General features: G+C 39.2%; 1 protein-coding gene across 2 annotated transcripts; it reads left to right on the top strand.

Moving 5' to 3' along the window:
- The first annotated feature begins 896 nt into the window (after positions 1–896).
- On the top strand, positions 897–16,526 carry CCT8 (chaperonin containing TCP1 subunit 8). Of its 2 annotated transcripts, XM_047795246.1 has the most exons (16): positions 897–1,051; positions 3,539–3,629; positions 4,906–4,985; positions 6,503–6,652; positions 7,783–7,963; positions 8,075–8,136; positions 9,012–9,149; positions 10,216–10,394; positions 11,031–11,097; positions 11,175–11,262; positions 11,350–11,465; positions 12,184–12,255; positions 12,336–12,500; positions 12,739–12,858; positions 15,914–16,018; positions 16,310–16,375. In XM_047795246.1, the coding sequence occupies exons 1-15, from the start codon at positions 992–994 to the stop codon at positions 16,004–16,006; spliced, it is 1,662 nt and encodes a 553-aa protein (XP_047651202.1). In that variant the 5' UTR covers positions 897–991; the 3' UTR covers positions 16,007–16,018; positions 16,310–16,375. The 2 variants fall into 2 exon arrangements, with proteins under 2 accessions (XP_047651202.1, XP_047651212.1); XM_047795256.1 differs by lacking the exon at positions 15,914–16,018 and having other exon boundaries at positions 898–1,051; positions 16,310–16,526.
- The last annotated feature ends 575 nt before the right edge of the window (positions 16,527–17,101 follow it).

Below are 17,101 nucleotides of genomic sequence, written 5' to 3'. Positions count from 1 at the left end.
GATTCCATCCCTAGCCCCAGGTGAGGCCCTAAAAGATAAAAGAAAAAACAAACAAACAAACAAACAAAAACCACCAAAAAACGGAAGTTCCTGTTGTGGCGCAGTGGAAACGAATCCGACTGGGAACCATGAGGTTGCAGGCTTGATCCCCGGCCTTGCTCAGTGGGTTAAGAATCCCGTGTTGCCAGAAGCGGTGGTGTAGGTCACAGACGCAGCTCTGATCCCCCCAATGCTGTGGCTGTGGCATAGGCCGGCAGCTGTAGCCCCAGTTGGAGCTCTAGCCTGGGGAACCTCCATATGCCAGCGGGTGCGGCCCTAAAAAGCAAAAACAAATAAAACCTAAAAACCAAACAAAAAACAGAAATAAGAATTAACTTGTAAGATTAACCATTAGCTAAGATACTGCGTGTAAAGCAAATAGCACAGAGCCTGCTGCACACGAGTAATCAGTATGCAGTTGTCCTTAGAGGTTTTATTTACCAATTTCAAGTCCCCAGAGCTTATACAGCAGGGAACACGCTTAACGGTAGATTGTGAGGTGCTCTGCCCCAGAAAAAAGAAAAGGGCACACCTGCCCTGATGTTGTAGGAAGGTCTGGAAGGTTACAAGGAAGACAATTTTGTAAAGGCACGGCTAGCAGGTACGAACTGATAAAACTCAAACATCCCAGGCAGCGGCCTACGGAAGGAAAAACCCGAGCGAGCCACAGTGGTTTGGCAACCTGCGCGTGCGACGGCCGGAAGATGGAAAGCTCACGCCCCTGGCCCGCCCATCTATCGACCTGATCGAGGATCCTCATTTCAGTCTGGCTACGCGAACTGCTCCTTCTCGCGATGCTTCACTACAGGCGGCTAGGGAAGGGGCGGCCCGGCTGGAGAGAAAGGCGGAGCGTGAGGCCGCCGCACGCTGCGTTCCCAGGAGGCTGTGCGCGCCCCTCACTTCCTCCGCGATCTTCTGAGCGGGCGCGTGAACAGCTACCTGCTGTCTGGCCATGGCGCTTCACGTTCCCAAGGCTCCGGGCTTTGCCCAGATGCTCAAAGAAGGAGCGAAGGTAAGAAGAGGAGGAAGGGGGAGTGTGGTGGGAGAGTCGGCACAGGGCTGCGGCGGTCGTGGCGAAGGGGAAAGGCCTACTAACGGGCCGGGCATGCTTCCACGACACGGCGGTCGGAGGGAGAGAAGATTCCAGAAAGGGAGGTGTTCTCGGGAGGGCTCGGCCGCGGAGGCCCGCAGGAATTTCGGTTCTTTACCGACCCCTGGAAGGGTCGAGGGGGCAGAGGCGGCGAGTGGGGGACGAGGCTGCAGGCTTCGCGTTTTCTATTTCGCGTTTTATAGCGGGTCAGGCGTGACGTCGGCTCGTGCGTTTTTTTATCCTTCGGTAAAACGGCGATGATGAGGCGCTCCTTTAGAACGTGAAGCAGGTGAAATTGCTTTGGGAACGGCGAAACCGCTTGACACAGTTCAAGGAGTGGGTGGTGCAGAGGGGAGGACAGTCTTGATAGCTTTCTTCCAAATGAGAGCAGAGGGCTCCCCATTTAGTTCGCAGAAGCAGTGCATTATAGTAGGATAAACGTTAATTACAATCCGAGTGATTTGTGGCCCCAGCTTAGGTTAGCTAGCTCAGTGTAAAACATCCTTTTGGGTCTTGCTTTCTTCATACCTATAAAATTGAGATTGGACGAAAGGAGTTGTAACCTAAAAGGTTTAAGTGACTCCCTGGCCTATGTAAAACTACTTTGTTATGGTGAGGTCTTGGACGTAATTTCAAAAGCATAGTCTTTTAAAAACATCTTAAAGCACTGAATAAATGTATCTCTTGTGTTCAGAAAGTAATGTTCCTTTATTTGTCCCCCAATTTTTTGTATTTAATTGAAGGAACATAGATGAGTGTGGTTCCACTTAACCCTAACCGTTTTAGGGAACTGGGTTCTTGTTGGCAGGATGCACTTTTGGGATAATGTGAACATCAAGTAAGTATCAAGGTCTAATGTAAATATTGCTGAAAGAGCTTTTCTGAAAACAACATTGCTCACTTTTTAAAAGGCTGAAAATTTTCAGTTTTTATTCTTCTGAGGCAGAAATAATAAATGAGCAAGTAAACAAGGATAATTTCAAATAGTGATAAAGGAAATAGGAAAGTCTGCTTCTAAAAATAAAGGAAGCATCGGGGAGATCAATTAAAAAAGATATTCAGGCAAGAACTCTCAACTAAGTGCTTAGTGGTGGACAGAACCAGCCAAGATTAAAGGCAGAAGTGTTCCAGGCTGGGGGACCACTAAGTACAAAGACCCAGAAGATGGAATGATTTTTACCTTTCAAAACAAAATAAGAAAGGTGAGGGGGCTGAAGCTTAGGGAGGAAAGGCAGGAATGGTAAGAGATGAATTTAGAAGAGCTGTGGGCAAGGGTTAGAATGTATAGAGCTTTGTAACCCTGACAAGGAATTTACATTTTATGCTAAGAGTGATGGCAAGTCATCGAAGGGTTTGAGAGGATCTGCTTTATATGACATGATTGTTCTTCAGAAAATGGGCATAAGGAGAAAAACAAGAGTGTAAGGCAGGAGATCAGATTAAGTGCTATTTTAAGTCTACCTGTGTCCCTGAAGACAGACAGATCTAAAGTAGTGGTTATTAATCTTATTTGGATCCCAGTTCCCTTTATGAGTGTTGCAAAAGCCATGCTCTATACTGTGGAATATACGCATTATCTAGGTGTGATGATGGAAATGTTCTGTATCAGCACTGTCCAGTGTGGCATCCACTAGCCACATGTAGCTACTGGGCACTTGAATTGTGCCTAGTGCAATTGAGGGGCTGAAATTTTAAGTACTTAAAATTTAAATATCCACTTGCAGCTAGTGGTTATTACGTAGGGCAAAACAGCTCTATAAAATATTCGTGAGAACAGTAGGCTCTTTAAATTTATCTGAAACCACAAGCAAATCCCAAGTCTAAAATAAGTTCCTTGTAAAACTCGAGAATTTTAGTACTATGAGCAGTTTGGCAGTTTTCAATGTGTACACTTTGGAATTGTGTTGCATTTCAAAAGCGTGTTCAAAATCTGTATGCTTTAGTTCCTAAACATTAACGAGGCAGAAATGCTAACTCCCAGTGAACATAGAACTGCTGGATTTATGGTGCTTGGGTTCTAACACCATAAATATTCATACCACATTTCAACTTTTACAAAGTACTGATAAAAAGGTATTTTTACCTGAAATAGCTCATATGCTTTCTGTAATGACTCTTAGCTCTCTTCCCTGCCCTTTTCACAATTTAAAAAGATTACAGGCTTTTGTTCTGATGTAAGGAGGTGGGTGTCTGTAGTCCCTAAAAACGTCATGCTTTTATTCATTCATTTAGCTAGTGGGCGAATTCATGGCTCATTTGTGAATACAAGACCCATATTTAACATATATAAATCTTGGTTGATAGTCTCCACAATCCTCTGAGACAGGTACAGTTATATTACCCCCATTTTACAGATGAAGAAAGTGTTGAGTTTCACTGTCCTGTAAAATCAGAAGTTTTCTTTTACAGCATTTTTCAGGTTTAGAAGAGGCTGTGTACAGGAACATACAGGCTTGCAAGGAGCTTGCCCAAACGACTCGTACAGCATATGGACCAAATGGTAATTTCTTTCTTTCTTTTTTTTTTTTGTCTTTTTGCCATTTCTTGGGCCGCTCCCGAGGCATATGGAGGTTTCCAGGCTAGGGGTCAAATCGGAGCTGTAGCTACCAGCCTACACCAGAGCCACAGCAACGCGGGATCCAAGCCGCTTCTGCAACCTACGTGTCACAGCTCACGGCAACGCCGGATCCTTAACCCACTGAACAAGGCCAGGGATCGAACCCGCAACCTCATGGTTCCTAACCACTGGATTCATTAACCACTGAGCCATGATGGCAACTCCCCAAATTGTAATTTCTAAATTCATGTTTTAAAAGATACAGTAATAGAATTTTGTGTACTGGTTCTTTGAAATTAGTTTTGAAGACATTACATGTGAATTGATATTTTTAGCCATAATACAGTATTGCTTTGAAAATAGTTCATAGTTCAGTGACACCAGTACAGTATATATAATCTGTAACTAGTAATTCAGATCTTTTTAGAAAAGTAGGAATCAAAATGTTACTTTTTGTCCTATTGAGAGGATAGAAAAGTTAAGGCCCTTTCACCATTGAGATAGTACTTAAGTGTTCTACATTGTTACAGATGTGGTTATAGTTCTTTTATATAAAGTGATGTCATAATTTAAGGGACTTATGGGACATTTCCATCCCAAAAAACTATTGGACAAGGACTGATAGAGGTAATTGGGCAAGCTCAATGGAAGAAAACCACATCTTTCTGGACCCCCATGTTGGTAACCCCCATCTTTAAGGGATAAAAATCCCTATAGGACAATAGAGAGGGGGACACGTCTTCCCCTTCCCAGCTGTCCTGGGAGCTGTTTGCTTTCCTGTAATGAAGACTTTGCTTGCTTGCCGAAAAAAATAATAATTTAAGGGAGAAGTATTCTCTCTTGCCTCTTACCATCAACTGAATTAACTGATACAAATTTATGGAGTAAGCAAAAAAGTTAACGTACTTTTAAGTAGATTGCATCAGTCTTTGTACATGTTAGCATAATTTGTATTTATTGAACAAAAATATCATGAAATTGGCATCCTCCATAGTAAACGTTCTAGGAGAGTACAAAGGAAAGAAAGAGTACTGGAGCGCAGTCAGGAAAAGCCATGGGGCCATGAAATAATCTTAAAAATTGGGGGGTGTCTTTTGAGTTTTTACAAAATTCTTTTAAGTAATGGATACAAATTTGTATTTCTTGACTAGATTTTCTTGAGTATTTGGAGAAGGATTTAAGTAATGATGGATGTCTTTTTCTAATTACTATTTTTGAGGAATGAACAAAATGGTCATCAACCACCTGGAGAAGTTGTTTGTGACAAATGATGCAGCAACTATTTTAAGAGAGCTGGAAGTAAGTGATTTCTTTAAAAAAGTCAAGAAATGTTTTCATGACATTAGAAATTCAGTATAGTTTAACATAGAAGAAGCCACTTATTTTAGACTGTATGTTAAGGAATTTTTTTTGCCCCAACTTGAAGATGTATCATACAGATTTTCCTAATTATGAAAAGCTTCATTATGTTCAACATGTTAACAACTGCAATTTAATCTCCTAAATTATTTATGGAGGAATTGGTAGGGATAAAAATGTATTTGCTGATAATCATATTAAATTGAATATGTTGTTCCGTAGCGTGTCACTAAAGTGAATTTTTCTATTACGGAGAAACAGCCATACCTATTTAAAACAAATTGTCTTTGTGGAAATAGTTGTTGGAATTTTGCTTTGTTCACCTGCAGTTTTGATGTTACAGAAGTTCGTAGAATAGATGCTGCCAGCAGGGTTAGGAGGACAGTCTGGCATCTAAACACACACACAGCCATTTCTCAACCAGCTGCTTTGTAATTGAAGAATGTGTTCAATCTCGGGGATGTTTCCTGAACTTGGCTCTTAAAACACAGCAATGAATCCTTTTAAGCAAAACTCTGTGGCTAGGTTAACATTTCTTTGACTTCTTAAATAACGATAGAGTCTTAATAATATTGAACAAAACAAATTTAATTCCATAAGATATTTGTGGAGGGACTCATCATTGTGAACCTGTTGTTCTCTGTGATGCTGTCAGAAGATAAGTAGTCAAGTATGACGACGAGGCTGTTTTCATGATAAACCACAGTGTCACCTTTTTACTTTTCTCACCGCTATCCATTGTTATTCCTTGTTTCTTCAAAAGCATCTAAACCCTAAGGAAAGACCACCTAAAATTTTAATGCACCTTTTTTAAAAGATATTTTTATATTCCTTTTTACGCTATAATTGATAGCCCCTTGCAATAAGAATATGTGTAGAAATTGAGGCTAATGACCAGGTAAAATCATGTCTATTTTATTAGCACTTCTGAAGTTTTTTTTGTTTTTTGTTTTAATGCGGGTGTGGGGGGCGGTACGGGCAGTTCCCTGGTGGCCTAGTGGGTAAAGGAGCTGGCATTGTCACTGCTGTGGTATGGGTTTGATACCTGGTCCATGAGCTTCTGCATACTAAGGGCATGGCAAAAAATTTTTTTTAATAAAAATGCCTTAGTGTGTAGTGGTTCTAATTACTTTGTTTTTTTCATTTAGTGAACATACAATATTCTGAACCTTATCTATGCAGATACACCTACTGTATACATAAGGGTACTGACTACTAAAGCACCCTTTGAAAAGTTATTTTCCTTTATGGTCATGCATTTGTGCTCACAGGCCTGGGGGACTTGGATTGTCTTGTCTCCACACCAGGTAGTGTGTAGTGGTGTGATCACATGAGTTGCTTTGGCCCACAGAGAGATTGGAGTCCATTAGTTTAAGAAGTGGAAATGAACAGTTGTATATTGCTTTAAGGATCAAGTGTTTTAACTTGATATTTTTAATTCAAACCTCTTCTACCAGGTACAGCATCCTGCTGCAAAAATGATCGTAATGGCCTCTCACATGCAGGAGCAGGAGGTTGGAGATGGCACAAACTTTGTTCTGGTTTTTGCTGGAGCTCTTCTGGAATTAGCTGAAGAGCTTCTGAGAATTGGCCTGTCAGTTTCAGAAGTGAGTGTTCATTTTATAAACTATTCCTGTTTCATTTTTGGCTATGTATACCTAGTGTTTCAAACCTAAGTAAGACTCATTGCTGCAGTAATAGCTAATATTGGATAGTTTTCTCTGTGCCAGGCATTGTAGTGCATATACTCCACATGTAGTATCTCATTCTATCCTTAAAAGAACCGTATGGGTGGGGGGATGTGCTTGGGCTGTGGGATGGAAATCCTGTGAAATTAGATTGTTATAATCATTATACAACTACAGATGGTGATAAATTTATGTGAGTAATAATAATAATAAAAACCGTATGAGGAGTTCCCATTGTGGCTGGGTGGAAACAAACCCGACTAGGATCCATGAAGATTCGGGTTTGATCCCTGGCCCTGCTCAGTGGGTTAAGGATCTGGCTTTCCCGTGGTCTATCGTGTAGGTCACAGACAAGGCTCGGATCTGGCATGGCTGTGTGTAGGCTGGTAGCTGTATCTCCAACTTGATCCCTAGCCTGGAAACTTTCATATGCCACAGGCGTGGCCCTAAAAAGCAAAAAAAACAACCCTCTATGAGTGGGGCTTATTCAAATTAATACTGTTTGTTTCAGATAAGGAAAGTGAGCCTTAAGTTAGAAAAATCTTGTTTGAGTAGCTAATAAGTGGCAGTTAGGTTTTAGTTTGGGCTGTCACCAAAGCCTATACCCTTAACTAGTAGGCTTTGTTGTGAATGTTATTCTGGAAGTATACTGTCTTTTTGTATTGAAAATAAATATCCAGGAGTTCCCGTCGTGGCGCAGTGGTTAACGAATCCAACTAGGAACCATGAGGTTGCGGGTTCGGTCCCTTCCCTTGCTCGGTGGGTTAACGATCCGGCGTTGCCGTGAGCTGTGGTGTAGGTTGCAGACTCGGCTTGGATCCCGCGTTGCTGTGGCTCTGGTGTAGGCTGGTGGCTGCAGCTCTGATTGGACCCCTAGCCTGGGAACCTCCATATGCCTCGGGAGCGGCCCAAGAAATAGCAACAACAACAACAAAAAAGACAAAAAAAAAAAAAGGAAATATCCATATTTATTGTGTTAAGAAAATAAGCTACTTTAAGTCATGTCAAAATATGTCTTTTAAAGAAAAGTTTTGCCCTTTACATTTAAGGTCATAGAAGGTTATGAAATAGCCTGCAGAAAAGCCCATGAGATTCTTCCTGACTTAGTGTGTTGTTCTGCAAAAAATCTCCGGGATGTTGATGAAGTGTCATCTCTACTTCATACCTCAGTAATGAGTAAACAGTATGGTAATGAAGCGTTTCTGGCCAAGCTCATTGCTCAGGCATGTGGTGAGTAAATATCAGTAAGTGAAAGATCCAAAATTGAAATGACTTAATGTGACTAAGATATTTTCTCTCTTGTCTCACCATATCTTTTGATATGTCTTGTTTTCTTAACAGTATCTATCTTTCCTGACTCTGGCCATTTTAATGTTGATAACATCAGAGTTTGTAAGATTCTGGTAAGTTTAGAAAATGCATTAATGTTATCTAGATAGGTCTTTTTTTTTTTTTTTCATGTAAAAAAAAAAGCTGTTAACCTAAATTTTACCTTGTAGGTCTTAGATATTTAGGACTTCCTGCCTTCATTGTAACATTTTGATATTATTTGTAATACTATACCTATTAAATTTAAAAGATTATCAATGTATTATCTTAAGTCATCATTTTTCCATAACAGCCGGAAGGTCGAAAGTAGTTCATAAGCAAAATAATAGTTTTTTTGCATTTTTTTCATATATGCTGATTTATAACACTTTTGAATGATATGGAAGTTCTCTTGCTCTGTAATTAAAGAATGCATACTTTTAATATTGAAAGAATGTATTTGCTAAGAATACGCTTGATAAAACGAATGACTGTAGTGGTTTTACACAATGACCCATGGTTGTTAATGTACTTAAGTTTAGCTTACATAAGGGCATGTGTTAGCTAATAAGTATGTGTGTTTTCTATCTGTATACTGCCTCACCTTCCCTGTTACATAAGCTTGTGAGATCAGAAACTTAGCTTTGATCTCTGTTCTATCCCCAGTACTGACAGGTAAATCAGTACCGAGTGAGTGAATGGTGTAGAGCAGTTCTCTGTCTTTAATCCTTCCCAGTACCCTGGAGGACTCCCGTTCATAACAGCTGCTGCTTCCCGCAGTGATTCCTGTAGTGAGCAGACCTGAATGCTTTATGTCTGTATCCTACTCATCACTAGGAGTCACTCACTGCCTTGGTGTATTACTTTATTCAGAAACGAGTATTTTTGGTGCATGCAGAATCAAAAAATTAAATTAGCCCTGGTGTTATTTTCATGAAATCAGTGGTGATTTTGGTATCCAACTCCTTAGGGCTCTGGTGTCCATTCCTCTTCAGTATTGCATGGCATGGTTTTTAAGAAGGAAACTGAAGGTGATGTAACGTCTGTCAAAGATGCAAAAATAGCAGTGTACTCTTGTCCTTTTGATGGCATGATAACAGAAACAAAGGTAGGTAGATTTCAGAAACTTAAAGTAAAAATTGGGGATTGCCCTTCCAGATAGTTTTATAATTTTAAAGTTTTTAGATAGAGTTTGCTCTTAATTTAATGAATACTGCATAATTACTGAACACTGCAGGGTCATGTCTGTTTTTTAATTAGATTTATTTTTGAATATCTAATTCAAATACTAAATACAAAACTTGAAATAATGAGTCAATGGGGGTATTGTCTATATTCTAATACTCAGCTCTTCTAGTCAAGATTGAGGAAAAACCTTGTACAAATTCAACAACTTAAAAATTCAGTGAAGAAAATAAGAGCATGTGTATGCTTTTCAATAAGACATTTAAAATAACAGTGAAATTTTGTGGCATTCTAAAACAAAAATACTTGCTAATATAATTTGAAATTAGTAACAGTTGTAATTCAGTTGGTTTTTAAAAATACATGTTAAAGGAGTTCCCGTTGTGGCGCAGTGGAAGCAAATCTGACTAGGAACCATGATGTTGCGGTTTCAATCCCTGGCCTCGCTCAGTGTGTGAAGAATCTGGCGTTGCCGTGAGCTGTGGTGTAGGTCGCAGACGCGGCTCGGATCTGGCATGGCTGTGGCTCCATTTCGACCCGTAGCCTGAGAATCTCCATATGCAGCAAGTGCAGCCCTAAAAAGCAAAAAAGCAAAAAAAAAAAGCAGAGCTTCCATGCCTGCCTGCTTGCACCTCTCACAAACCTTCTATCCTAATCTATTTCTTGTCTATCAATGAAAAACGAAAAAAGATGTCAGGGCACCTGCGTAATTTACCTAAAAGTACAGTGTTTCTCCAGTTTTTCCACCAAAATGCCTGTGAAAGGGTAAAGGCACCAGTTTGGGGAGTTGGGGGAGAGTTGGTCTAGGAACAAGCTGAATTTTTCTATTAATTTCATACAGATTTTGTATTCTCTTCATAATATGTGTGTATTTATTTTCATATTTTCTCCTGAATGTTGAAGTTATTTCCTCAGTAAACTGTTGCTCTGTGACTTAGAATCCTAAAGTGGTGAAATGGTTTTGAAGAAAATCCTTGCTTGTTTGCTAGGGAACAGTACTGATAAAGACTGCTGAAGAATTGATGAACTTCAGTAAGGGAGAAGAAAATCTCATGGAGGCGCAAGTCAAAGCTATTGCTGATACTGGTGCAAATGTTGTAGTAACAGGAGGCAAAGTGGCAGACATGGCTCTTCATTATGCAAACAAATACAATATCATGTTGGTGAGGTAAGAGTGCTGCATCCTATTAACATATATTGTAAATGGCCTTAGAGTAATGAAACACTAAACAAATTCAACACACTGTGAAAGACCGTTAAAAGGGAAAAGTGTAAGGTGTTAGATCAATAGCAAGGGGACCTAACTTGATCTAGGGCAACAGGAGACACCTCTGAGAAAACTTTAAAGGTAACCTTTAGGCTAAGAGCTAAAGGACCAGTCAGCAGCTGTCATTTATTGAAGAGAAAGAGCTTCAAGAGACCAGACTCAAGCTTAATAACACACTGTCAGCTAGAGTATGAGGTCAGGAATATGACTTTAAATTCATTGAACTGCATTTGTGGGTTACAGTAGACAACTTATCTCACCTAGCACATAATGCACCATGCAGAGTACATCACTTCTTTCTCACAGAACATGCAGTTGACATTCTGAGGAGACTTGAACTCTCTCTGTTCTAGAATAATGCCGTAAATGCTGATGACTGGTTTGCACAGTGCAATCCAGACCTACTCTGGGCATGAACCTTCAGGGGAAAACAATGTGACTTGGGGCGAAATTATTTCCTGTTTAATCTCTTCATTTAACTATGGTATCTCATGCAATTAATGTTTTTGTTAAGGGTTTTTGCTTTGATTTTTAAAGGCTGAACTCAAAATGGGATCTCAGAAGACTATGTAAAACAGTTGGTGCCACAGCCCTTCCTAGATTGGTATGTATTTTGGACAACATTAAAAGATAGTTGAACCTATTTGTATTGTTTTTATTACAAGAGTCATTTTCTCACAGACTCCTCCTGTCCTTGAAGAAATGGGACATTGTGACAGTGTTTACCTCTCAGAGGTTGGAGATACACAGGTGGTTGTTTTTAAGCATGGTAAGTAGTAATGGTAAAACATGTATATGAAGTGTGGGGTGTTGGTTTTCTTTTACTAATCCCCAAATATATTTACTTTATTGACAGAAAAGGAAGATGGTGCCATTTCCACCATAGTGCTTCGAGGCTCAACAGACAATCTGATGGATGATATAGAAAGGGCAGTTGATGATGGTGTTAATACTTTCAAAGTTCTCACAAGGGTCAGTATTAGCAGTAGTCTTAATTTCGCAATTTTTAAGTCCTCAAAAAGAGTTTGTACACTCTTGAACATTCTGAGAACTTCAAAATGAAAAAATCACTTGTGTAAAACAAAGCACTTTTCTTAAGACTATTAGGTATTTGTTGCTGATGGATTTTCCTCTCTTTCTTTTTTGGCTGCTCTGCAGCATAGGGAGATCCTGGGCTAAGGGACCAGGTCTAAGACAATTGTGACCTATGGCAGAGCTGCAGCAATGCAGGATCTTTAACCCACTGTGCTGGGCCAGGGATCGAATCTGCCAAGATGCTGCCAATTCTGTTGTACCACAGCGGGAACTCCGGTGTTCTAAAATGGAATATGCAAAGGAATCAACAGCAAATCAAAGCTGTTTTAAAAACAGTTTTAAAGGGATAGTTTATCATGGTCTTCAGTTCTAATGTACCTTCGGTTGCTTCAGCACTATTCTTAGTGCTATATCTGTAGAAACAGTGATGTCATTTTTAATTTTGGTCTTTCTTTTTTGTATACCAGACACTTTGTGCAGTAAGATAATCTGTCAAAATCACTCCATTTTTATGAAATTTATAATTAGAACTTGAATTTTACAAAACTTGTTATTAAATCTGATTAAAAACTATTATAGTCTCATAGATTACTAGAGTTTGAAAAGATGAGAAAACCAGAAACTGCTTCTTGGTGACTTTAACTATGTATTACAGGATAAACGTCTTGTACCTGGAGGTGGAGCAACAGAAATTGAGTTGGCCAAACAGATCACATCATATGGAGAGGTATATGGCTTTCAGTGTATGAACTGACCTTCTCGTTGTTGCTTGAACAGAGTTCAGTAATAAACACGTTTTTGTTTTAGACATGTCCTGGACTTGAACAGTATGCCATTAAGAAGTTTGCTGAGGCATTTGAATCTATTCCCCGGGCACTGGCAGAAAACTCTGGAGTTAAGGCCAATGAAGTAATCTCTAAACTTTATGCAGTGCATCAAGAAGGAAATAAAAATGTTGGATTAGATATTGAGGTATTTGAAAAAATACTGAATTTTTTACATGTCTTATTTCATGAATGCACAACCTGAAAGTAGACATACTAAGTTTAAAAGAAAAATCAGAAGACATTCTGATTTTGAGCAAATGATTTTCATATTAGCCTTTTATATAGTTTGATAGAGAATTTAAGTTTTCCTTAAGTAAGTAGCCATGTTTGTTAAACTTTTTCACGTGAACGCTTAAGTGAAAGAATGAAAATTGTGTTGACAGGCTGAAGTTCCTGCTGTAAAGGACATGTTGGAAGCTGGTGTTCTAGATACTTACCTGGGAAAATACTGGGCTATAAAACTGGCTACTAATGCTGCTGTCACTGTACTTAGAGTGGATCAGGTAAGTGAGAAGTAGAATTTTGATCTTTAAATAATACTAATTTGTATGTAGTTCAGTGTGTATTACATGGAAGTAGAACATAGCACAGTTCTCATTTTATTCAGAGTACCTCCTCGAAAAATTTGTGGTTTTTTCCATTATAGTTTTAAGTTTTATTGCATGTATTTTGGCTAATTTAAAATGAAGGTTTTTCTAGTTAAAGAATCCTTTGCCATTTGGGAACTGGAATGGGTAAAATAAATCTGATTTAAATTCATAGTTTTCAAGGTTTCTTAGTATAAGAATCCCTTTGTAGAAATAATCCAGAGAACTGTAATCTGGAATATTAACATGGAAGGGCCATAAAGCCTTGAAACTGGTATTGCACTCTATAATATCTGCCCCCCCCCCCGCCATTTGCAGTTTTGTTTTTTGTGGTTTCAGTTTACCCACATGTCAAATGCAATCCCACAATATTAAGTGGAAAATCCTGGAAATCAATACTTCGTAAGTTTTAAATTACATGCCATTCTGAGTCGCATGATGAAAGCCCATGCTGTCCTGCTGCAGGATGACTCATTCTTTTTGTTCATTGTATCCATGCTGTGTAAGCTACCTGCCCATGAGCCCTTTCAGTTATCAGATCCACTGTCATGCTGTTGCAGTGTTTGTGCTCAGGTAACCCTTATGGTCCCAAGGCATGAGAAAAGTGATGCCACCAATTGCGGTATTCTCTTATTGTGCTTAACTTTATCAATTAAACCTTATGGTTTGTATGGGGAAAAAAACAATGTATATATGGTGATTGTACTCAGTTTCGGGCATCCACTGAGGATCTTGGAAGGTATCTAAGGGAAAACTGCTGTATCACCTTCAAGGAGATGTGGAGATGATAGAATCTAGTGCTTACAGTTTTTTCTTCTCCAACAAATTATGTCATGGTGTTTCTGCCAGTATTTTTAAGGAATTAACAGTAAAGCAGAAAAGTGGTAAAGACCATTTGGATTCAGAGATAAAGGGGAATTTATAATTTTTCAAAAATGTGGTTTTTGTTTTGTTTTTTGCCATTTCTTGGGCCGCTTCCTGCGGCATATGGAGGTTCCCAGGCTAGGGGTCTAATCGGAGCTGTAGCCACCAGCCTACGCCAGAGCCACAGCAACTCGGGATCCATGCCTCCTCTGTGACCTACACCACAGCTCACGGCAATACTGGATCCTTAACCCACTGAGTGAGGCCGCGGATCGAACCTGCAACCTCATGGTTCCTAGTCGGATATGTTAACCGCTGCGCAACCAAGGGAGCTCCAAAAAATGTGTTTTCTAGTAAATCTAATTTTATCTATCTTCCCACAGTTCTATACGTGATTATTAGGAGTTCCCTAGTGGCCTAGTGGGTTAGGGTTCTGGCGTTGTCTCTGCTGTGGCTCAGGTTGATGCTGTGGTGTGGGTTAAGTCCCTGACCCAGGAGTTTCCACATGCTGCAGGCCCGGCCGAAAAGAAAGTAGACATGATTATTAAGTAATGAGTTATTTTCAAATAGAACATTTTAATTGTTAGGGGCACAGTATAAATCCATTAAATGAAATTCATGCCAAATTGATCAAGAGAAGCAAGTTTTGGGTAGAAATGAAAAGGAAATCAGACTTATTCTCAGCACAGTAAGGGACCAATGGTTGTAAATATAGCAAAACAAATTCCGCTTTGGTCAAGGAAGAACACTTCCCTAGATAAGACGACCAAATATGGAACTGGAGGTCCAGTTACAGCTCATTGGCGATAATCATAGACTGGATGTCCATGTCCATTTATTAATAGGATGTTTTTACATCCATTTATTAGGTAGTTTTTAGTGGAAGAATATGTTTTTGGAGGGTTTTTTTCTTAATTTTTTTTGAAGTTTTTTAAAAGTAATGAGAGCCCTAAGGAAATGTTTGTTCTATAAGTTAATATGTGGCTAAGAATAAAAAGACCCAAGAATAGAAAGGGACAGAAGCTAAGTAGATTGAAGCATGAGGTAAACAGAAATTCTAATAGTAGAAGTTCCTAAGGGAGTCTTGGGTCAGGTGTCCTAGCAAGACAGTGGTGTTAATAACAAGCGACTTACCCACACAGGTACTTCTGAATTTTGGTTTTATACTGGGAAGGCTGTGTTTTGTTTTACCTTAGGGGGAGGTATTCATTGTTACGGGCCCCTTGGCGCTGTACATGGGATATGTATCTGAAAAACCCATCTGACTGTTTTAACCAGTTTGTGTTAACTGTAACAAACTTGTACTTTTTAATATAGTTGTACCTAATTTTGCATATAGCATGTACTCTGGAAAAAGACTTGTAAATCAGGTTTTTTAAGCTTTGGACAGTGTAGTAGGGCTAGATTAATCTTTGTTGAAGTGTTTACTTTTCTAGTTCTCAAATTACCCCCTCATTAGTAGCATCAACATAATCTAAGAACTTGTTAAAAACTACGAATTCCCAGACTCTGTGAGTCAGAAACTCTGCAGAGTCCCATTAGTCTGTTTTAAATAACCCTTCAGGTGGTTATGATGCCCACTAAAATTTGAGAACTATTATTTTAGGTACTCTTTTCTTAATCGAAACCGTACTCAGGTTTTAAAATTATATGTAAAGTCCTTAATTCAGTCCGAGTTTGTCCTCAGGTGGAAAAATGTTATTCCAAGAACTTCAGATTTAGGTTTCTTTAGGAAAGCAGCTTCCGAAGAAAAGGGGGGGAACTATTGAAAGTGATTGTGAAGTCTGTCAGTCTGAGAAGTCTACTCAGAGGAAAGCCAGCTATCTCAAACTTCTCCCAAATTTATTTGAGCCCCAAGCTGACAGCTCTCCTCCCTTTTTTTGCCCAAACATAAATCCTTTTAAAATGCTAAATGGTAATACTTGGAAAATGCTGGATTAGCGATTTCTAGGTAAATTGATTTCTGGTATGTTAAGTTTCCAGGCAACTAGGTGCTTGGGATTCTTTTGTGTATGAACTCACACTTCCTGCACTTGAATGGTTATTTATACATACTAGAAAATTTCAGTGTTGACCTTAATGTATGTTTGTGTATCAACCACTTTAGATTATAATGGCAAAACTGGCAGGTGGACCTAAAGCTCCTAAACCACAAGGAAATTGGGATAAAGATGGTTGGCAAGACGAATCTCATATATAAATAGCAAATCAGGTGCCAGACTGATTTATACCAGTGATGCATGCAGATGTTTTTCATATTTGACGCATTGGGGTGTTGAAGTGCATGTCTTAGAATGCCCTTGTTTCTGTGTGAAATTATTGCTGTTAGTGTCTGCAAAAGCAGAAAACTCATATTCCTGGAAACTAATTAACATTATGCTGCAATACTTCATATGCAGTGTAGTCTAGATTGCTCATTGGTGATGATTGCTTAATGTTGAATCAGGCTAACAGAGGAGTATTCTTTCTCTTCATTCTGAAGCTTATGGATTTTGTTTTGCAGATCATCATGGCAAAACCAGCTGGTGGGCCTAAGCCTCCAAGTGGCAAGAAAGACTGGGATGATGACCAAAATGACTGAATGGCTTTTTTACTCTAGGCAAAGGCTGTATTTGTAGTAGTCCTCTAGAAATTGCCTGTTTTCATACTCTCCTTAAATTAAGAAGTGTTTTGTGTTTGTTCCTCCACTGGATGATATAATAAACTTGTTACTATCAAAACCTCATTGTCTGAGAACCATTGTCCTTGGATCCAGTAACCTATTTTGTCTCAGCCTTGTTAATAAAATTAGCTGTGGCACCTAAGTTATTAGGGGCCTGTTAGAAATCTGGCCTGCTGCCTGTTTTTGTACGTAACGTTTGGAACATGGCCATGATCGTGTATTTACATACTCTGTTGCTACTTTCTACAAGGGAATGGCTGAGTTGGATAGTTGCAGCAGAGACCAAGTGGCCTTCAAGGCCTGATATTTACTCCCTATAGGAAGTGCATGTAATATTAAGTACTCTATGGGGGAGGTTTGGAAGACCTTGTGTAGAAAGTCAATCCTTGGGCCAGATTTGAGTATTTTTCACAGTTCTGAAAATTCCTAAGACTAAGACTGGTGACTCAGTAGTATTGAGTGATGTGTTGAATGGCTGACTTGAAATAACATATGTTCTGGTGGTAAAGATAGATACTTGTGATGCAACTGAAAATATGCGTCCTGATGTATAAATTACCAAATCAGTTTTTATACAGTGGGTTTTTTAAAACAAAGAACACTAAAAAGTTTATTTTACAGAACATTAGTGCT

Source organism: Phacochoerus africanus, chromosome 1, assembly GCF_016906955.1.
Source record: "Phacochoerus africanus isolate WHEZ1 chromosome 1, ROS_Pafr_v1, whole genome shotgun sequence".
NCBI classification, from domain to species: Eukaryota; Metazoa; Chordata; class Mammalia; order Artiodactyla; family Suidae; genus Phacochoerus; species Phacochoerus africanus.
This window is presented reverse-complemented; position numbering and strand designations above follow the sequence as displayed.

Coding starts and splice junctions, on each gene's coding strand:
- CCT8 (XM_047795246.1), top strand. CDS start 992: ATGGCGCTTCACGTTCCCAAGGCTCCGGGCTTTGCCCAGATGCTCAAA. Junction 12,256..12,335: donor AGATCACATCATATGGAGAG/GTATATGGCTTT, acceptor TTTTTGTTTTAG/ACATGTCCTGGACTTGAACA. Junction 12,859..15,913: donor CTGTACTTAGAGTGGATCAG/GTAAGTGAGAAG, acceptor CAACCACTTTAG/ATTATAATGGCAAAACTGGC.